This window comes from Hyla sarda, chromosome 5 (assembly GCF_029499605.1).
Source record: "Hyla sarda isolate aHylSar1 chromosome 5, aHylSar1.hap1, whole genome shotgun sequence".
Taxonomy (NCBI): domain Eukaryota; kingdom Metazoa; phylum Chordata; class Amphibia; order Anura; family Hylidae; genus Hyla; species Hyla sarda.
This window is the reverse complement of record NC_079193.1, coordinates 366,156,068-366,180,148: the sequence shown is the minus strand read 5'-3', so window position 1 is coordinate 366,180,148 and position 24,081 is coordinate 366,156,068. Positions and strand designations below refer to the sequence as shown.

The window sequence follows — 24,081 nt, the reverse complement described above, 5'->3', positions numbered from 1 at the left end:
AAGTAAAGCCAATGTCCAGTGTTGGTCAACTTACAAGTCACTGGGGGGAGATTTATCAAAGGATTTAGACTGGTTTTTCCCCATCTAAATTTGTCGCACAGAAAGTCGCAGTCTAAATATGTGCGACTTTATTGCGACTTTTGCTTTAGAGGATTTTCAGAACATGATGCATTCTAGTCTATTTTAGACAGAAAAATGCATTGGTGCTGAATTTATTGAAAGCAACTTTTCAGCGACAAGTCGCATCGGCTGAAGGTACGCCGAAATGTCAGACCGTGCTGGAGCAGGTTTAAATACAGTCTAAAGCATAGATCCCGAAGTCTGTGCGCAGAATTTATCAAGAGCCGTGTGCCTTTTGATAAATTAGGCGCAAAATAGACCGGCCTAACCCTCTGTAGTTTGGTCTATATTGATGCGGGACATAGACAGCTTTCATAAATCTCCCCCACTGTCTTTGGGTGCTACTTACCTGTCACTGACTTGATACTAATAATAAAGAAAGCCCCCAGAAGTACAGAATGGGAGAGGAGGGGGCACATGACAGGGGGTGTAGGTAGCAGTAGTGAGAGGGTTAATGAAATCAGTTAGGTTAATGGGCAGGGTCCGGTTAAGGTTAAGGGGAGGAGCCTGGCAAGCCCGGGCAGTGTACAGGGGGAAGTAGGAAGAGGAGGGACCATTCGTGAGGAAGACAGCGTGTCCCGCCCACCCGCCCTGGAATACGTTAGGGGTTCGGGGGGGGGGGGGGGGGAATTTTCATTGTCACGGCGGCTTGAGCTGGAAGGGGATTTGGAGGCATGCTGGAAGGATGGTGGAGGTCCTGGTCATAAGGGCCAGGGGGGGGGAGCTGGGTTGGTAGCCAGCTAATCATGGGGGTCCCTGGCGGAAGGGACATGTGGTCTCCGAAGGTGGTGCCCTCTGGTCAGGTGTTGGTCGACCAAGGGCAAAGTAGGAGACCGTGCCTGGATGAGAAGCTGCCTTCAGGTCCCCTTCCAGAATGGTGAAGGCTGGTTATATTGGTTGGAAGGGTATGTTAAAGGGGTATTCCAGGCCAACACTTCTTTTTTTATATATCAACTGGCTCCGGAAAGTTAAACAGATTTGCAAATTACTTCTATTAAAAAATCTTAATCCTTCCAATAGTTATTAGCTTCTGAAGTTGAGTTGTTGTTTTCTGTCTAACTGCTCTCTGATGACTCACGTCCTGCAGGCTGTGCAGTTCCTATGGGGATATTCTCCCATCATGCACAGCTCCCGTGACGTGACATCATCATTGAGCAGTTAGACAGAAAACTTCAGAAGCTCATAAGTACTGAAAGGATTAAGATTTTTTAATAGAAGTAATTTACAAATCTGTTTAACTTTCCGGAGCCAGTTGATATATATATATATATATATATATATATATATATATATATATATATATATATATATATATATATAGAAACCAAAAACAGGCGCAGCACTCCCAAAAAACTGTGTGATTTAATATCTCATGTCAGCATTACAACGTTTCAACTCCTCCTGGAGCCATTTTCAAGCATGTTATTTGGGACTATATATATATATATATATATATATATATATATATATATATATATATATATATATATATATATATATATATATATATATATATATATATATATATATATATAAAGGTTTTGCCTGGAATACCCCTTTAACCCTGATTGTTGGGCTAAATACTGGTTTATATTGTTATTTATTGGTCTTGTTATTTATATATGATATATAGGATATTTATTTATAAGATGTTTATTATATTTTGGTATTTGTTAAATAAAAGTTGGGTCCGCTGTGGCCTTTGCACCATACTTCGAGTCGGTGATTCTTAAAGGGGTTATCCAGGAAAAAACACTTGTCTCGGGAACCACCCAGTTTAGAAGAGGTTTGCTATGGGGATTTGCTTCTAAACTGGGCGGTTCCCGAGACACGTGTCATCAGAGAGCACTTAGACAGAAAAGAACAACCTTTACTTCAGAAGCTCATAAGTACTGAAAGGATGAAGATTTTTTAATAGAAGTAATTTACAAATCTGTTTAACTTTCTGGAGACAGTCGATATAAAAAAAAAAAAAAAAAAATTCCTGGATAAACCCTTTAAGGTAAGGGGAAGGGGTTGGTAAATGGGTGGGGTTGTTGGGGTGCAACAGTAGCGGAACTCTACGCTCCCCTAGTCATGATAGAACGTTTTTTATTCTTGGGTTTCAACTCACCATTTCAAGTTCTAAAAACTAAGGCTTGTACGTCTTCTGCCAAGTTTCTACACATTCTATTCAGTCTATTCTCCCGTCTAGGAGGCTCCTAGAAGAGACGTCCCAGACTCCTAAATAATTGGGCTTCTCTCCCACCTATATATTACTACTATGATACAGACTGATTCCCCCTGATACTGATATAAAGGGACAAGAAAGAAGCAGTTTATAGCAGTAGAAATGGACAGACCATCTAGAGCAGCGGTCTTCAAACTGTGGCCCTCCAGCTGTTGCAAAACTACAACTCCCAGCATGCTCGGACAGCCAACGGCTGTCCGGGCATGCTGGGAATTGTAGTTTTGCAACATCTAAAGGGCCACAGTTTGAAGACCACTGATCTAGAGAACTGTTGTGTAGGCAGTGGGATGTAAGGAGTGCATGGGTGCTGAGTGTTGAGGTCTAGGATCTGATGAAGTATGGGTGCAAGAGTGTTGAATATTGAGTGTGGTGAAGTCTGGGTGCTGAGGTCTGAGGAGCCTTGGGTGCTAAAGTCTGTGGTCTGACGAGTCTTGGGTGCTGAGGTCTGGGGTCTGATGAGTCTTTGGGGCTGAGGTTTGGGTTCAGATAAGTCTTGGGTGCTGAGATCCGGGCTCTGATGAATCTTGACTATCACTAGTGTTGCTCGCGAATATTCGCAAAGCGAATTTCGCATATTCACGAATTTGCGAATATTCGCGAATATAGCACCATATATTCGTAATTACGAATATTCGTTTTTTTTTTTTTTTCTTCACAGTACACATCACAGTGATCACCCCTCTCTGCTTCCAGCTTGTGTGGTGTAAAGAAGGCTCTAATACTACTGTGTGAGACTGGCGTGCGAATTTTCGCATATGCGAACATTTGCATATGCTAAGTTTCTCATATGCGAATTTTCGCATATGCAAATTTTTGTATATGCAAATTTCCGCATACATTAATTTTCGCATACGCGAATATTCGCAGATACGGAAATAAAACGAGAATATTACGAATATGCGAATATTCGCGAATATATGATGAATATTCGTCCATATATTCGCGAATATTCGCGAATTCGAATATGGCCTATGCCGCTCAACACTAACTATCACTGACACAACAGACTACAATGTCCATCATTGTGGATCATCATTGTGATTTTCTAAAATTATCATGTGCTTCATGTTTTAGTCTTATTATGTATAATACCCTCTTTTGCTATGTAACTTGTGTATATATGTATCTTTGCATCTCATGATAAATTTGTTTCTCCACCTGCATACCATATGAAATTCCCTGATGAACCGTATTGTAGCATAGGATAAATGGGGAAACGCGTCGGGAAGTGTGGGATTGATTAACCCATAGGTTTTATTCATTTATTTTTGGATTTTGTCTTGCAATTTGTATAACAGGGTTTTAATTGTGAACTTAATAAAACAATGCTTTTATATGGTGGTCATTTTTGGTCTGATAAATCTTGGTTGCTTAGGTCTGGGGTTTTGTGAAGTCTTGGTGCTGAGATCTGGACTCTGATGAGTCTTGGGTGCTCAGGTCTGGCGTCTGGAGAAGTCAGGGTGTTGAGATCTGGGGTCTGATGAGTCTCGGGTGCCCAAGCCTGGGGGTCTGGTGTATTCTGGGTGCTGAAATCTGTGGTCTGATAAGTCTTAGGTGCTCAAGTCTTGGGTCTGGTGAAGTCTCGGCGCTGATGTTTGATACATTTTCGGTTCTAAGGTCTGGTGAAACCTTGGTGCTGATATCTGTGGTCTGATAAGTCTTGGGTTATAAGGTCTGGTGAAGCCTTGGTGCTGAGATCTGTCATCTAATAAGTCTTGGGTGATGAGGACTGGGGAAATCTGGGTGATAAAGTCTGGGGTCTGATGAGTCTTGGGTGCTGAGGACTGGGGAAATCTGGGTGATAAAGTCTGGGGTCTGATGAGTCTTGGGTGCTCAAGTCTGGGGTCTGATGAAGTCTGGGTGCTAAAATCTGTGGTCTGATAAGTCTTGGGTGCTCATGTCTGGGGTCTGGTGAAGTCTCGGAGCTGATGTTTGATACGTTTTCGGTTCTAAGGTCTGACGAAGCCTTGGTGCTGAGATATGTGTTCTGATAAGTCTTGGGTTCTAAGGTCAGGTGAAGCCTTGGTGCTGAGATCTGTGGTCTGATAAGTCTTGGGTTCTAAGGTCAGGTGAAGCCTTGGTGCTGAGATCTGTGGTCTGATAAGTCTTGGGCGCTGAGGACTGGGGAAATCTGGGTGATAAAGTCTGGGGTCTGATGAGTCTTGGGTGCTCAAGTCTGGGCACTGATATTTCATAAGTTTTCAGTTCTAAGGTCTGGTGAAGAACTGGTGCTAAGATCTGTGGTCTGATAAGTCTTGGGTGATGAAGACTGGGGAAATCTGGGTGCTAAAGTCTGGGATCTGATGAGTGTTGGATGCTCAAGTCTGGGGTCTGGTAAAGTCTGGGTGCTAAGGTTTGATGAGTCTTGGGTGCTGAGGTCTGGGGTCTGATGTGTTTTGGATGCTAATGTCTGGGGTCAATACGTGAGAGCTGCATTTCTCAAAAGCAGGTCTTAGGTATGATACCATTTTTTAGGTCTAAGAAACCTTCTAGGCCTAATGAGATGTGTAAGTCACCAGGGTTTCCAGTAAGTAACTTTCAGATCAGTAGTTGAAGACATTATCGCGTTGCGTGTAATAATAACAGGAACCGAGTGTCTTAATTTAGTTCTGGTGACATCAACCACAAACTATTTCCAATATGACAATAAATTGAACTTGTGTTTCTCAAATATTTGTACATACGAAGAGCAGACCCGCGGCTGTACAGACAACTTCCTTGGTCTTTTATCTCACCTGATATAGGTGGCATTCCATGTGCCCGTCCAAGTATATGGCTGAGGGGGGTGGAAACGGTTCTCTCCAGTGGGGGGAGCTGCGTAAGGTATGCCCAGGAACTGATTGACATTCTTGATGTTGGAACCGATGGAAATGGATTCTGGTTTTCCCACAATGTCGCCTTGTGAAATGGTCAGTGAGGCCACAGGACGTGCAGGAGCTGAAATAAAGGAATTTGCAGAAAAAATGGGTGACTCTTCCTTTTTCCGAGAGATTATGGTTTGGCTAATAATCTCCAGTCACGTTACAAGTCAGGTTCTTAAAGGGGCCAAGTATTATTTGCAGACACACTACCTACAATGCCCTGGGTGTTAAATGCAAAGCTAAGGACCTCTCCCTTCTTTCTGTTAAAATGCCACAATCCATTGCATCTAGGGGGTCAAATGGGCGAGATCCAAGTTATTTCTGATCCTGGCTGCTGATCATGGGTGCGGCAACAGCTGGCGCCCACCATGTATAAAGTGGTCTCATTTCCTGAGCCTGCTCTATACCACCTTAAAGGAGTTATCCAACATAAGGTAACTTTACTATTTTTCAGCCAGACAGTAATGGACATGCTTAGAAAGCATCCGGGGCTGAATAGCTGTGTTGTGAGTCCACCATAACTGTTGGAGTTCCCTCCCTCCAACTACATGTCCCAGGATCCCTTGTTTGTAAGAGTGAGGTCACTTTTCTCTCTCCCACACATCAGCCACCCCATACATTTCAGCACAGCTAGGCTCCGTTCCATGCATACTGTGCTTAAAGCTACAATTCCATGCAGCCCTGTGGGGAATGATCAGCCCCCCCCCCCCCCCCAGGGTTCGCTCCACCCATTGAAGCACAGATAGGCTCCCTTTCAACACCTAACTAGTGATGTAATGTCTTGGTCTGCACTGCAACATGGGAAAATCCAGAGATGACACTCATTTTGTATGTTGCTAAAGATAACCATCAGGGCAAATATCACATGAGAACGGCCATCAAACAAAGGTAAAGACACTATAATATAAACAACAATAAGTTTACAGCCCCTGTAGCACAGTCAAACCTTTAATGCTATCATAGTACACCATCGTGCATAAAGCTGAGAAAAAAGCTGTATAAAACTGGCATATAGTTCGCACATAGCACCACAATTAAATCCCAAAATAATTGCAATAAAATGTACACCGCTACGTACAACTAGGACCCAACTAGGACACCCAGTGTGATACTGGATGTCAAGGCTGTTCTATGGCTAACCTGCTGAAGATGTGCAGACCACCTCTTGTCAATGTGCACTTGAGCATATACGTTCACTATTTACCGTACCTTTCTTTCTGTAGATGAAGGTCGCCGGCTCTCTGACCATAAGTTGACAGCGAGGACCCCTCAGACTATAGGAACAGGTCTGTGTTTCTGGATAAAACGTACATTTCATGGCTGTTTGCTGAACACTGATCGCTGTGGTAATGCAGGACGTGGCCCCGTCACATACTAAGGTGTAATGAGAGATATAATACACATATATTACAATTACATGCACAAAACATCATATATTATAATTCCACCGGCAGATAATATAAGTTAGGATAAGCTATAAAGGCTTCATAGGTTTAAACGTCAGTGATACATTTTACCTGATAGGCAATGGCGCTGGGCTGAAGGGATCGTCGCTGAATTCAGGTCGATCTGTACCGCGTCGTATTTAGAGAGAGAAGTATCAAGGAGAACGGAGGAAGCGTCCAGGGTGATCCAGTCATCCATAGATACTGTAGAGTGACACAAAATAAATACATATTTTTTAAATTCATATATGTATATAACATAATATAAAAGTGCTCACATTTAGAATAATTGGTTCTCTGATCACACAGGTACACAGTGACCTCACCAGCAGAATAGTGAGTGCAGCTCTGGAGTATAATACAGGATATAAACTCAGGATCAGTACAGGATAAGTAATGTAATGTATGTACACAGTGACCTTACCAGCAGAATAGTGAGTGTAGCTCTGGAGTATAATACAGGATATAACTCAGGATCAGTACAGGATAAGTAATGTGATGTATGTACAAAGTGACCTCACCAGCAGAATAGTGAGTGCAGCTCTGGAGTATAATACAGGATATAACCCAGGATCAGTACAGGATAAGTAATGTAATGTATGTATACAGTGACCTCACCAGCAGAATAGTGAGTACAGCTCTGGGGTATAATACAGGATATAACTCAGGATCAGTACAGGATAAGTAATGTAATGTATGTACACAGTGACCTCACCAGCAGAATAGTGAGTGCAGCTCTGGAGTATAATACAGGATATAACCCAGGATCAGTACAGGATAAGTAATGTAATGTATGTACACAGTGACCTCACCAGCAGAATAGTGAGTACAGCTCTGGAGTATAATACAGGATATAACTCAGGTTCAGTACAGGATAAGTAATGTAATGTATGTACACAGTGACCTCACCAGCAGAATAGTGAGTACAGCTCTGGAGTATAATACAGGATATAACCCAGGATCAGTACAGGATAAGTAATGTAATGTATGTACACAGTGACCTCACCAGCAGAATAGTGAGTGTAGCTCTGGAGTATAATACAGGATATAACTCAGGTTCAGTACAAGATAAGTAATGTAATGTATGTACACAGTGACCTCACCAGCAGAATAGTGAGTCCAGCTCTGGAGTAATATACAGGATATATTGATTTTAAAGGTTTTACTCTTGGTTTTGTACATGCAGCTTTTTCTGTTCTCTCTACAATAAACATGTATCCCTAATCTAATAGTGCAGCATTGTGCATTGGGCCATTATATAATATGTTACACTATATAGATCCTGCACAGTTTTCCGTTCTTCCATTTTTCGGCCTAGTTTACAATCCATTTAGATCACTATTGTCCTGGACTCGGGGTCACTTGTGGTCCGGCTGCAGCTGTGTCAATAAAACATCAAGGGTAAAGTGGAAACGGCATCTGGTGGCTAAACATGTGTACTTGTCCGAAAATATTCACAAAGGTATCATTTAGGGACCATAATGACAGAAGATGAAGAATAACAAAACTATAACTGTCAGCGGCTTTATGCTGCTCTTCCGCTGAATTATAGACTGGCGCACGCTGTTTATAGGTGCGGAGCCCTCTGTGACTGAAGAGGGGGGTGAGAACAGATGTCTGCACCTCCTCATTACAGTCCACAAAGACAAGGTCAAGATCATTTATATGATGATTGCAAAAAATAAGTTACACAATGATGTCCTTGGACATTGTAAGGTAGATTCCTAAATATAATACTGTCCCCTCTATACAAGAATATAACAACTATTATACTGTCTCCCGATATACAAGAATATAACTACTATAATACTGTCTCCCTATATACAAGAATATAACTACTATAATACTGTCTCCCGATATACAAGAATATAACTACTATAATACTGTCTCCCGATATACAAGAATATAACTACTATAATACTGTCTCCCTATATACAAGAATATAACTACTATAATACTGCCTCCTATATACAAGAATATACCTACTATAATACTGCTCCTATATACAAGAATATAATTACTATAATACTGCTCCTATATACAAGACTATAACTACTATAATACTGCTCCTATATACAAGAATATACCTACTATAATACTGCTCCTATATACAAGAATAAAACTACTATAATACTGCTCCTATGTACAAGAATATAACTACTATAATACTGCTTCCTATATACAAGAATATAACTACTATAATGCTGCCTCCTATATACAAGAATATAACTACTATAATACTGCTCCTATATACAAGAATAAAACTACTATAATACTGCTCCTATGTACAAGAATATAACTACTATAATACTGCTCCTATATACAAGAATATAACTACTATAATACTGCCTCCTATATACAAGAATATAACTACTATAATACTGCTACTATATACAAGAATATAACTACTATAATACTGCTCCTATATACAAGAATATAACTACTATAATACTGCTTCTATATACAGGAATATAACTACTATAATACTGCTCATATATACAAGAATATAACTACTATAATACTGCTCCTATATACAAGAATATAACTACTATAATACTGCTCCTATATACAAGAATATAACTACTATAATACTGCCTCCTATATACAAGAATATAACTACTAAAATACTGCTCCTATATACAAGAATATAACTACTATAATACTGCTCCTATATACAAGAATATACCTACTATAATACTGCTCCTATATACAAGAATATAACTACTATAATACTGCTCCTATATACAAGAATATAACTACTATAATACTGCTCCTATATACCAGAATATAACTACTATAATACTGCTCCTATATACAACAATATAACTACTATAATACTGCTCCTATATACAAGAATATAACTACTATAATACTGTATCCTATATACAAGAATATAACTACTATAATACTGCTCCTATGTACAAGAATATAACTACTATAATACTGTATCCTATATACAAGAATATAACTACTATAATACTGCTCCTATATACAAGAATATACCTACTATAATACTGCTCCTATATACAAGAATAAAACTACTATAATACTGCTCCTATGTACAAGAATATAACTACTATAATACTGCTTCCTATATACAAGAATATAACTACTATAATGCTGCCTCCTATATACAAGAATATAACTACTATAATACTGCTCCCTATATACAAGAATATAACTGCTATAATACTGCTCCTATATACAAGAATATAACTACTATAATACTGCTCCTATATACAAGAATATAATTACTATAATACTGCTCCTATATACAAGAATATAACTACTATAATACTGCCTCCTATATACAAGAATATAACTACTATAATACTGCTCCTATATACAAGAATATAACTACTATAATACTGCCTCCTATATACAAGAATATAACTACTATAATACTGCTCCTATATACAAGAATATAACTACTATAATACTGCTCCTATATACAAGAATATAACTACTATAATACTGCTTCTATATACAGGAATATAACTACTATAATACTGCTCCTATATACAAGAATATAACTACTATAATACTGCTCCTATATACAAGAATATAACTACTATAATACTGTATCCTATATACAAGAATATAACTACTATAATACTGCTCCTATGTACAAGAATATAACTACTATAATACTGTATCCTATATACAAGAATATAACTACTATAATACTGCTCCTATATACAAGAATATACCTACTATAATACTGCTCCTATATACAAGAATAAAACTACTATAATACTGCTCATATGTACAAGAATATAACTACTATAATACTGCTTCCTATATACAAGAATATAACTACTATAATGCTGCCTCCTATATACAAGAATATAACTACTATAATACTGCTCCCTATATACAAGAATATAACTGCTATAATACTGCTCCTATATACAAGAATATAACTACTATAATACTACTCCTATATACAAGAATATAATTACTATAATACTGCTCCTATATACAAGAATATAACTACTATAATACTGTCTCCTATATACAAGAATATAACTACTATAATACTGCTCCTATATACAAGAATATAACTACTATAATACTGCCTCCTATATACAAGAATATAACTACTATAATACTGCTCCTATATACAAGAATATAACTACTATAATACTGCTCCTATATACAAGAATATAACTACTATAATACTGCTTCTATATACAGGAATATAACTACTATAATACTGCTCATATATACAAGAATATAACTACTATAATACTGCTCCTATATACAAGAATATAACTACTATAATACTGCTCCTATATACAAGAATATAACTACTATAATACTGCCTCCTATATACAAGAATATAACTACTATAATACTGCTCCTATATACAAGAATATAACTACTATAATACTGCTCCTATATACAAGAATATAACTACTATAATACTGCTCCTATATACAAGAATATAACTACTATAATACTGCTCCTATATACAAGAATATAACTACTATAATACTGCTCCTATATACCAGAATATAACTACTATAATACTGCTCCTATATACAAGAATATAACTACTATAATACTGCTCCTATATACAAGAATATAACTACTATAATACTGTATCCTATATACAAGAATATAACTACTATAATACTGCTCCTATGTACAAGAATATAACTACTATAATACTGTATCCTATATACAAGAATATAACTACTATAATACTGCTCCTATGTACAAGAATATAACTACTATAATACTGCCCCTATATACAAGAATATAACTACTATAATACTGCTCCTATATACAAGAATATAACTAATATAATACTGCTCCTATATACAAGGAGTTATATACAGGGGCACCAATATCTGAGCTCCTTTGTTCCTTTCATCTATGCTTTGAACATGGGTTGAATGTCTGTTGTATGAAATGTCCATATAACATGTATTTTATTATACTATATTTTACCTTCTGGTTCTGCATTAGAAAAGATATCAGTGGAGGGGCACAGTGCTGGGGCCATCGTTTTCTGGTGACCTGCGTATAGGAAAATAAAGTTACTGTATCGTTCTTTTGATCTGACATTTGTTGTTGAAGAAATATATATTCCAGAATCAGCAAGAAGAGAGAGCAGAGATATAACATAGTATAAGCATTCATGTAGCCATTTCAGTTATAATGCATGATATAACATTAAAGGGGTACTCCGCTGTTGCAAAACTACAACCACCAGCGTGCCCAGACAGCTGTTGGCTGCTCCAAATTTATCAACCCCCTCTGATAGTAAAAACAAATTGAGGTGATACATTCCCTTTAATAACCGAAAAGTCTGTCCCAGTGATTTGACACATTTATAATGCCATATTGCGTATAGTTCTTTAATAACTATTGTCATACGGTGCCCTGTGTTATATGACAGCCATTTGCTGCATACCATACACTAATACTGTTGTGATGACTGGCTCCGCCAGAAGCCGTAGGGTTAATTCTTTCTAGCTCTGTTGCTTATTCTGTTGCTGGAACAATGCCTCTGTACTCTGGGTGTGGTTCAGCTTGTGAGCCAATTAGAACCTTCCTGCTAGCAGCACAGGGATACATATATAAGGCAGTCTTTCTCAGTTATGCCTTGCCTGTGAAAGTTCTTGTGACTAAAACTAGCTACCTCTGTACTTATTGTCTTTCTGATTCTGTTACTTTTCTGGCTTGGCTTTTGACTACCCTTTGGCTCTCTGTTATTGTACTCTGTTCCCTCCTGGATTTGACTCGGCTCATTGACTTCGGTTCAGTGTTTGTGTGTGTGTTTAGGTTATTTCTCTCTTGCTGGGAGTTGTAGTTTTGCAACAGCTGGGGGAACTGCTGGTTGGGAAACACTGATATAGTACATGGTGCAACATTCCGGGAGTTGGAGGATTGGTTGGATAATAGTGGCAAAATACCAGCTGTGCTGGTAAAATACCGGCCAGGTGGCCACCCTAATTGCTTCCCCTCAGCATTTCATCACAGCCCTCCCACCTACCGACTCCCCTCCCACGGCACTCCTCCCAGTTCCCTGCCCAGAGCTGTCCAACTCCGGAAACAGCAGAGAATCATGTGTTTTCTTGCTAGAGAGGGAGGATCTGGGAAGTTCATGAGACAACACAATGCTGAAAAGGAAAGGACTACACAACTTCCTGTCAGGGGAGAGTGAGGAGCCGTGGAGCTGCTGAGACAGCAACCCACTAACAATGGGATGACTACACAACTTCCTGTCAGGAGAGATGAAGCAGTCAGGGAGCTGCAGAGACAACACCATACTGACAATTAGAGGACTACACAATTTCCTGCCAGGAGATAGGGAGGAGTCGAGGGAGCTGCATAGACAATACCATACTGACAATTAGAGGACTACACAACTTCTTGTCAGGAGAGGGGGGAAATTCGGGACCTGCAGAGACCACACCAAGTAAGTTATATATCTTAGGGTGATAGTCTTATTTAAAAGAGTATTCCATTGTCCCAGTGTTCAGAACATTTAGTTCAGAACGCTGGCTGCGGGGGGTCGTGACATCACATCGTGCCCCTCGTGACGTCACGCCATTCCCCCTCAATGCAAGTCTATGGGAGGAGGCATGACTGCTGTAGACTTGCATTGAGGGGGCGTGGCATGGCGTGACATCATGTGGGGGCTTGGCATGACATCACGACCCCCGCAGTCCGCACCCAATGTTCGGAGCAGTGGAGTACCCCTTTAAATACAATTTCTGACACCGGAATACCCCTTTAAGATATACATAATCAGTTTCATAGTTACCTGGCTTCTGGTACCATCCAAATGGCAAAGCCTCCATCCCCTTGCTGGGTAAAGTGCAGTTGGAAACACGCCAAGAGTCGCCATCTTTATCCGCACAGGACTGAACCCCAAGACTGGAGACCAGTAAACAAATCCTTTCCGCCCCTGGAAATAAAAGTGTGGTCTTCAGTGTATAGTCACAAATTATGTCTAAGGGGATGTGTATTCATACAAGATGTCACTGCCTCCTAGTGGTCAAATTATTATGGAAAACATTTTCTATTGAGTTTCATCTCTCAGAAACAGTAGATGAGATCTGTGTCAACTGGGGAAAGGGAAGGACAGGCGGAGGAAGAGAATTATCCCCCTTATTCCATATACTGACAGGATCTATAACCCCCCCTGCAGGACAACAAGATGAAGGGCAGGGGGGGTTAGGGTGACTACAGAGAGGACTGTAGTGGTGGAACCAAAGGAGAAGGAGAACATCATAAAGATGTGTAGAGACTTCACATGACACTAGAACAGTGTTTCCCAACCAGGGTGCCTCCAGCTGTTGCCAAACTACAACACCCAGCATGCCCGGACAGCCAAAGGCTGTCCGGGCATGCTGGGAGTTGTAGTTTGGCAACAGCTGGAGACACGCAGGTTGGGAAACACTGCACTAGAAAGAGTTTGCCCACCTACCTTGTATCCCGGCTTGTTGGACGTATCCAAATCCTTTACAACAAGGATCCGCATCACAATGGAGCTCACACTGGAAAAATCTAAAAATAAATATAAATATATATATATATATATATATATATATATATAAATATATATATATATATATATATATACACACACACACAAATTAAAAATAATTTAACATTTACAACCCTGTCCCCCTATTCTTCACATTATTACCACATTTCTAAGAGGGGACCTTAGGCAAAGTCAGAGTAGTGATCAGTACTGATCATTTGTGGGTCTGGGGCCACGGCAGAGAAATACTTTAAAGGAGTACTCCACTGGAAAATATATATTTTTTAGATCAACTGGTGCCAGAAAGTTAAACAGATTTGTAAATTACTTTGATTTAAAAATCTTAGCCCTTCCAGTACTTATCAGCTGCTGTATGTTCCACAGGAAGTTCTTTTCATTTTGAATTTCCTTTTTGTCTGACCACAGTGCTCTCTGCTGACACCTCTGTCCATTTTTGGAACTGCCCGGAACAGGAGAGGTTTGCTATGAGGGATATACTCCTACTCTGGACAGTTCCTGACATGGACAGAGGTGTCAGCAGAAAGCACTGTGATCACACAGAAAATAAATTCAAAAAGAAAAGAACTTCCTGTGGAGCATACAGCAGCTTATAAGTACTGGAAGGGTTAAGATTTTAAAATAGAAGTAATTTACAAATCTGTTTAACTTTCTGGCACCAGTTGATTTAAAAAAAAATGTTTTTCAGTGGAGTACCCCTTTAATAGAAGGGGTCCTCTATTTACGATTAGTGATGAGCGGCAGGGGCCATATTCGAATTTTCGATATTTCGCAAATATATTAACAATTTTTCATCCTTTGTTCGCGAAATTCGCATATACGCTATGTTCGTTCACTTTTTTTCATGTGAAAATTTGCATGGAAAATTCGCATGGGAAAAAAAAAGCGAAAAAAAAATATTCGTCATTACGAATATATAGCACTATGATCTAAATATTGCGAAGTGCTGATATTCGCGATAGAAATTTGCTCAACACTATCCATTATCCTCCTCTCTTGGCCAGAATGGAGAGTGGCTACAAAGAGCGTCTCTCATTCTGGAGGACCTGTCCTATCCTAGAAAACCCATTGATATGAATAGACACTATGTAATGCTTATTTTTCCCATGTGGTGGCGCTGCAGGGAAACTGAATACTTTCTCCTTTCTGCAGATTACAGCTGATCATTGAAGGTCCCAGCAGGGGGACACTGTGTAATTATTGTCAGAGGACCCTCTTAACAAGGGGGCATTGTCCATAGTGGAGACATCTTGGCTGAGGGTGTTGCTTTACTAGTAATGTCTGTGGTCCCCATCACTATCCAAAATGTAAAAGGGCAGTCGCTGTCTCCTACCATTGTAAATACCTATAAATGTGCTCATAGCAGTCGCCATAGGTTGCAGAGACTAAGATGCCCTAAATCCAATGGTAAAGATGCTGTAGAAGTATTACAGATCAATGTGGACAATACAAGATTTTGAGCTTGTAGGAGAAGAAAGAGGCCAAAGAATTGGAGGACGTTAAAGTGGCACTCCGCCCCTAGACATCTTATTCCCTTTCCAAAGGATAGGGGACAAGATGTCTGATCTCAGGGGTCCCGCCGCTGGGGACCCCCGCGATCTCCCTGCTGCACTTGGCGTTCCTTTAGAGTGTCGGGTGCATCACCTGAGGCTTGTGACATCACGACCACAACCCCTCAACGCAAGTCTATGGAAGGGGGCGTGATGTTTGCTCCGTGCACCGGATGTCTGGGGTTCCGCAGCAAGATCGCGGGGGTCCCCAGCAGCAGGACCCCAGCGATCGTACATCTTATCCCCTATCTTTTGGATAGGGGATAAGATGTCTAGGGGTGGAGTACCCCTTTAAGGATGATCATAACCCTACCACATCCTGATTTAATTCACTATTGTCAGGATAGTTCAGGTGTTATGTTTGTGGAATCACCTGAAAGCAGATATGTATGTATGTATATTTTATATATAGATATATATATATATATATATATATATATATATATATATATTCCGTATTTATAGGCTAAAATTTTTAGCCTAAAGTCTGTGTGCGTGTTATACGCCGATATACCCCCAGGAAAGGCAGGGGGAGAGAGGCCGTCGCTGCCCGCTTCTCTCCCCCTGCCTTTCCTGGGGTCTAGAGCGCTGCTGTCGGCCCTTTTCACCCCCTGGTTATCGGCGCCGCTGCCCGTTCTGTCCCCCTGACTATCGGTGCCGGCGCCGATAGCCAGGGAGAGAGAAGCGGCACCGACAGCCAGGGGGAGAGAAGGGGCAGCGGCACCCATTGCCGGCGCCGCTGCCCCGTTGCCTCCCCCCATCCCCGGTGGCATAATTACCTGAGTCGGGTCCGCGCTGCTCCGCTGCTCCAGGCCTCCGTCGTGCGTCCCCGGCGTCATTGCTATGCGCTGAACGGCGCGGCGCATGACGTCAGAGCGCCGCGCCGTGCATAGCAACGACGCTGGGGACGCACGACGGAGGCCTGGAGCAGCGCGGACCCGACTCAGGTAATTATGCCACCGGGGATGGGGGGAGGCAACGGGGCCGCTTCTCTCCCCCTGGCTATCGGCGCCGGCACCGATAGTCAGGGGGACAGAACGGGCAGCGGCGCCGATATCCAGGGGGTGAAAAGGGCCGACAGCAGCGCTCTAGACCCCAGGAAAGGCAGGGGGAGAGAAGCGGGCAGCGACGGCCTCTCTCCCCCTGCCTTTCCTGGGGGTATATCGGGGTATACACGCGCACACACGCACCCTCATTTTATCATGGATATTTGGGTAGAAATTTTTTTTTACCCAAATATCCTTGGTAAAATGAGGGTGCGTGTTATAGGCCGGTGCGTGGTATACCCCGATAAATACGGTATATATATATATTTAAAAAAAAGAGGATTGCAGCAGCACACATTGGTCAAAAAAATTGAGGATCTTAGCGCACTTTTTGATCAAAACGTGTCCCCCATCCACCACGGGGAGGTGGCCTCATTTAGGATGGGAACCTAGCACAAATTCTGAGCCTAACACTCAACTATCCACTCACCTCTGCTGGGCATATATATATATATATATATATATATATATATATATATATATACATATAATCTGCTGGGTATATAGCCTCTGACTGGGTGACATGCTGGATCCATTTAAAACTCCACCTGTGAGAAAGGGGGAGGGGTGCACAGCTAAACAGGGTGCCATTACCCCCTGAATTGTACATACAAGAAAAAAGAAAGATAGCCGGCACAACAGCCTAATACAGGGGTGCACACTGCCATGGCATCAGAGTATACAAAAAAAGACAGGCGGAGTTTTAAATGGATCCAGCATGTCACCCAGTCAGAGGCTATATGCCCAGCAGATTATATGTATATATATATATATATATATATATATATATATATATATATATATATGCCCAGCAGAGGTGAGTGGATAGTTGAGTGTTAGGCTCAGAATTTGTGCTAGGGTTCCATCCTAAATGAGGCCACCTCCCCGTGGTGGATGGGGACACGTTTTGATCAAAAAGTGCGCTAAGAGCCTCAATTTTGTTGACCAATGTGTGCTGCTGCAATCCTCTTTTTTTGTATACTCTGATGCCATGGCAGTGTGCACTCGTGTATTAGGCTGTTGTGCCGGCTATCTTTCTTCTTTCTTTTTTCTTGTATATTTCCAACCTGACCACAGTGCTCTCTGCTGCCACCTCTGTCTGTTTCAGGAACTGTCCAGAGTAGGAGCAAATCCCCATAGCAAACCTCTCCTGCTCTGGACAGTTCCTGACACGGACAGAGGTGTCAGCAGAGAGCACTGTGATCAGACTGGAAAGAACTACACAACTTCCTTTGGAGCATACAGCAGCTGATAGGTACTGGAGGGATTAAGATTTTTAAATAGAAGTAATTTATAAATATGTATAACTTTGTGGCACCAGTTGATTAGGAAAAAAAATTGCTTCCAAATAGTGTGTTTCCATGCTGGGAGCTGTAGGTTTGCAACAGCTGGAGGCAAAAGTTTTGGAAAACACTGTCCTAGGTTGTTACCCTGTGATACATGTGGTTCTATGAATAAGTGGGATACCTGGAAAAGGAATATTTATTGCAGCCCTGGCCCACATGTATCTCACCCATTGGAAACACTTGTCCCGGTCACTGTTATCCGGTTTCGCATTGATATGGCGGATAGGGTGCGGTACGGGATGAGGCTGTAGAAATGCTTCACCTTGTTACCTAGAGTCCCTGCAAAGACAAAGACACAGAGGTCACACGGGTCCCAGGTTACGGCGGGCACTACGTTACGTGACCCCCTCCCTGACACCAACCTCTCCTGTGATACAGGGACTGCGGCTTCTCGTGCAGAGCGATGTCGCAATGATCTGGAGGAGAGTCAGCGGGATTATTACAATTCCATGTGTCCGGGTAAATGAGACATGAAAAATACTTCGCCGTCCTGTCTCGTAAATCTGCAAGACGACACCAAGACTCTTCTTCAAGACAACCTGGAGACGGCGGCGGCCGGGGAGAGAGAAGAGGAAAACCGCCAAGGATTAGAGTCAGAGGAAGAGGGAAAGTGAATCACTGCATATCGAATAAATGCTGAAGTGTCATTATCCTGTACCCCAAGTGTCATTATCCTGTACCCCAAGTGTTATCCTGTACCCCAAGTGTCATTATCCTGTACCCCAAGTGTCATTATCCTGTACCCCAAGTGTTATCATCCTGTACCCCAAGTGTTATCATCCTGTACCCCAAGTGTCATCATCCTGTACCCCAAGTGTTATCATCCTGTACCCCAAGTGTTATTATCCTGTACCCCAAGTGTTATCATCCTGTACCCCAAGTGTCATTATCCTGTACCCCAAGTGTTATCCTGTACCCCAAGTGTTATCATCCTGTACCCCAAGTGTTATCCTGTACCCCAAGTGTTATCCTGTACCCCAAGTGTTATCATCCTGTACCCAAAGTGTTATTATCCTGTACCCCAAGTGTCATCATCCTGTACCCCAAGTGTTATCATCCTGTACCCCAAGTGTTATTATCCTGTACCCCAAGTGTTATCATCCTGTACCCCAAATGTCATTATCCTGTACCCCAAGTGTTATAATCCTGTACCCCAAGTGTTATCCTGTACCCCAAGTGTTATCATCCTGTACCCCAAGTGTTATCATCCTGTACCCCAAGTGTTATTATCCTGAACCCCAAGTGTCATCATCCTGTACCCCAAGTGTTATCATCCTGTACCCCAAGTGTTATTATCCTGTACCCCAAGTGTTATCATCCTGTACCCCAAATGTCATCATCCTGTACCCCAAGTGTCATCATCCTGTACCCCAAGTGTTATCATCCTGTACCCCAAGTGTTATTATCCTGTACCCCAAATGTAATTATCCTGTACCGCAAGTGTCATCATCCTGTACCCCAAGTGTTATCATCCTGTACCCCAAGTGTCATTATCCTGTACCCCAAGTGTTATCATCCTGTACCCCAAGTGTTATTATCCTGTACCCCAAGTGTTATCATCCTGTACCCCAAGTGTTATTATCCTGTACCCCAAGTGTTATCATCCTGTACCCCAAGTGTTATCATCCTGTACCCCAAGTGTTATTATCCTGTACCCCAAGTGTCATCATCCTGTACCCCAAATTTTATCATCCTGTACCCCAAGTGTCATCATCTTGTACCCCAAGTGTCATCATCGTGTACCCCAAGTGTTATCATCCTGTACCCCAAGTGTTATTATCATGTATCCCAAGTGTCATCATCCTGTACCCCAAGTGTCATTATCCTGTACCCCAAGTGTCATTATCCTGTACCCCAAGTGTTATTATCCTGTACCCCAAGTGCCATTATCCTGTACCCCAAGTGTTATTATCCTGTACCCCAAGTGTTATTATCCTGTACCCCAAGTGTTATTATCCTGTACCCCAAGTGTTATTATGCTGTACTCCAAGTGTTATCATCCTGTACCCCAAGTGTTATCATCCTGTACCCCAAGTGTTATTATCCTGAACCCCAAGTGTCATCATCCTGTACCGCAAGTGTTATTATCCTGTACCCCAAGTGTCATTATCCTGTACCCCAAGTGTCATCATCCTGTACCGCAAGTGTTATTATCCTGTACTCCAAGTGTCATTATCCTGTACCCCAAGTGTCATTATCCTGTACCCCAAGTGTCATTATCCTGTACCCCAAGTGTTATCATCCTGTACCCCAAGTGTCATTATCCTGTACCCCAAGTGTTATCATCCTGTACCCCAAGTGTCATTATCCTGTACCCCCAAGTGTTATCATCCTGTACCCCAAGTGTTATTATCATGTACCCCAAGTGTCATTATCCTGTACCCCAAGTGTTATTATCCTGTACTCCAAGTGCCATTATCCTGTACCCCAAGTGTCACCGTGCCATTATTCTGTACCCCAAGTGTTATCATCCTGTACCCCAAGTGTCATTATCCTGTAACCCAAGTGTCATTATCCCGTACACCAAGTGTCATTATCCTGTACACCAAGTGTCACCGTGTTATTATCCTGTATGCCAAGTAAGTCATTGTTAGAGACAACTTTACTTACGCGTCAGACACCAGGACAGGGCTTGGTCAGATGAATAATGGTCTTTAGAAATCCAATATTTTACATTGGCTACTGTAATATTTTTATTTATAACAACCTCTTCACTGTTGACTGGAAGGAAGCGTTCCCTGGCAGACGCTGCAAAGACATAAAATGGACGTTTGAAAAATCTGTAAAACTATGTTACATATAGTAGAGAGAATCAACAGTGGGGAATATAAATAAAATTGATGGAAATGCAGCTTCCATATTGGAAATTCCCAACACATATAGATACATGGTTCTTAAGGTTGAAAAATGACCAGAGTCCATCAAGTTCAACCTATAACCATATTTTGCCCCTCCTGTGTCAATGCAGAAGAAGGCAAAAAACCCTTATGAGGCTGATGCCAATTGCCCCCTACTAGGGGGAAAAATTCCTTCCCAACTCCAAATATGGCATCAGAATAAATCCCTGGATCAATGTTCTGTTACTATAAATCAAGTATACATAACCAGTAAAGTTGTTACTCTCCAAAAACACATCCAGACCCCTTTTGAACTCTTTTATTGTGTTCCCCATGACCACCTCCTCTGGCACAGAGTTCCACTGTCTCACTGCTCTTACAGTAAAGAACCCCCGTCTGTGCTGGTGTAGAAACCTTCTTTCCTCTAGACGTTGAGGATGCCCCCTTGTTATATATACAGTCATGGGTATAAATAGATCATGGGGAGATCTCTGTACTGTCCCCTGATATATTTATACATAGTTATTAGGTCTCCCCTAAGCCTTCTTTTTTCTAAACTAAATAACCCTAATTCTGATAATCTTTCTGGGTACTGTAGTCCCCCCATTCCCCGTATTACCCTGGTTGCCCGTCTTTGAACCCTCTCCAGCTCCACTATATCTTTCTTGTACACTGGTGCCCAGTACTGTACACAGTATTCTATGTGTGGTCTGACCAGTACTGTGCACAGTATTCTATGTGTGGTCTGACCAGTACTGTACACAGTATTCTATGTGTAGTCTGACCAGTACTGTACACAGTATTCTATGTGTGGTCTGACCAGTACTGTACACAGTATTCTATGTGTGGTCTGACCAGTACTGTACACAGTATTCTATGTGTGGTCTGACCAGTACTGTGCACAGTATTCTATGTGTGGTCTGACCAGTACTGTACACAGTATTCTATGTGTAGTCTGACCAGTACTGTACACAGTATTTTATGTGTGGTCTGACCAGTACTGTACACAGTATTCTATGTGTGGTCTGACCAGTACTGTACACAGTATTCTATGTGTGGTCTGACCAGTACTGTACACAGTATTCCATGTGTGGTCTGACTAGTGATTTGTACAGCGGTAGAATTATTTCCTTGTCGTGGGCATCTATGCCCCTATTGATGCACCCCATGATTTTATTTGCCTTGGCAGCAGCTGCCCGACACTGGTCACTACAGCTAAATTTACTATTAACTAAGACTCTTAAATCCTTTTCCACATCAGTCGTCCCAAGTGTTCTCCCATTTAATACATAATCCCAGACCAGATTTTTCCTCCCCATGTGCATTACCTTACATTTATCAGTGTTGAACCTCATCTGCCACTTCCCAGCCCAAACCTCCAACCTATCCAAATCCATTTGTAACAGTGTGCTATCCTCTATTGTTATCTAATATACACAGTGCACTGTCCTCTATGGTGTTATCTACTATATACAGTGCCCTGTCCTTTATTGTTTCTAATAAAGAGCATATACTGTAGATGACAGCACTCACCATACAGTAGCGAAGGGTTTTATTGCAAGTCAGTGCATACAGGATATCTGCAGGCAGAGACAGTGAGGACGGGGATGTACACGGGACAGACTGTTTCACGAGACACGCGTGCTTCCTTTAGCCGGGACACGGCGTCACAGCATGAGGTGGAAATGAGGTATACACTAATAAAGTATATAAAGAGACAGTTAAATGTGCACAAAACGAAACATAAAAGCAGCAGTCAGCAATTACATGGAAATACATATGGTAATCACAAGAATGAACTAAGCTCATTGTGATCGTTGAGCCCGAGGGCTCCGGTCACCTCTAGCTTAGCAATCCATATTGCTTTTTGCAGAAGCAGAATGCTGCGGTCACCGCCGGTCTCCTGTGAGGACAGGTAGTGGTGCGCCTCGCTATATTTCCCACATGAATGAAGCCCACAGAGGAGTATGTTCTGACCTAAAATTTGCCATCTTGGAGAGGGTTAATCCCCCTCCTAAAGGCGGGGACCACAGCATTCTGCTTCTGCAAAGAGAAGCAGTATGGATTGCTAAACTAGAGGTGACTGAAGCCTTCAGGCTCAACGATCGCAATGAGCTTAGTTCATTCTTGTGGTTACCATATGTATTTCCATGTAATTGTTGACTGCTGCTTCTATGTTTTGTGTTGGGCACATTTACCTGTCACTTTATATACTTTGTTAGTGTATACCTCATTCTTACCTCACCTGGACATCTTGCTATGACATAAGTTTTGGCTCCTCCCTATACAGAGTCCGTGCAGGTTTGGACGCCATGTCCTGGCTAGAGGAAGCGCGAGTGTCACGTGTAACAGTCTGTCCCGTGTACATCTCCATCCTCACTGTCTCTGCCTGCGAATGTCCTGTATGCACCAACTGTTGCAATAAAACCCTTTGCTACAATATGAGTGCTGTCATCTATATACTCTTTATTAGAGGTTATATGCATTCTACAGACAGAGCACCATTGTGATACATAGCAGGTGTGGACTCAGCAGCTACTCACGGCAAAGCATATTTGAGTACCTAGTGGTGTCACTGTTGAAGCAGTTCTCTTCTAGTGTGCACTGTCCTCTATTGTGTTATCTACTATACACAGTGCACTGTCCTCTATTGTGTTATCTACTATACACATGGCACTGTCCTCTATTGTGTTATCTACTATACACAGTGCACTGTCCTCTAATGTGTTATCTACTATACATAGGGCACTGTCCTCTATTGTGTTAAGCCACCTTGCAGAGCTTAGTGTCATCTGTGAAGATTGATACTTTACTATTCAACCCCTCTACAAGGTCATTAATAAATATATTAAAAAGAATAGGACAAGCATTAGTGGAATAACACATGGAACCACCACTGCCCGATCTTTATAAGTATTTTTGCACATAAATTTTCCAGCACAGTCGCCATTTATGGAGAAAATTTAGGGCATGTAAACTGCCTGTGCAACGAGGACATGAAGGAGGGATAAAGGAGGTTGGAAAGGGGCTTGGCCTCACATGGAGAGGGCGTGTCTGGGGAACAACAAAAGTCGCAGTTGCTGCCCTGGCCTGATTTACTAAGAGGTGTGCACCTCTTAGTAAA

The 24,081-nt window shown here is 41.6% G+C and overlaps 1 protein-coding gene across 2 annotated transcripts in view; it reads right to left on the bottom strand.

The window, feature by feature from the left end:
- Positions 1-24,081, bottom strand: part of TG (thyroglobulin) — a 249,246-nt gene that overhangs the window by 161,166 nt on the left and 63,999 nt on the right. For both annotated transcript variants that reach the window (XM_056522788.1, XM_056522789.1), the window contains exons 23-31: positions 20,731-20,868; positions 18,483-18,659; positions 18,288-18,399; positions 14,101-14,180; positions 13,435-13,578; positions 11,613-11,681; positions 6,729-6,860; positions 6,421-6,585; positions 5,086-5,287 (exon numbers count right to left, since the gene is read on the bottom strand). In XM_056522788.1, coding sequence (XP_056378763.1) covers positions 5,086-5,287; positions 6,421-6,585; positions 6,729-6,860; positions 11,613-11,681; positions 13,435-13,578; positions 14,101-14,180; positions 18,288-18,399; positions 18,483-18,659; positions 20,731-20,868 — 1,219 coding nt within the window. The remainder of the gene's footprint in view (positions 1-5,085; positions 5,288-6,420; positions 6,586-6,728; positions 6,861-11,612; positions 11,682-13,434; positions 13,579-14,100; positions 14,181-18,287; positions 18,400-18,482; positions 18,660-20,730; positions 20,869-24,081) is intronic.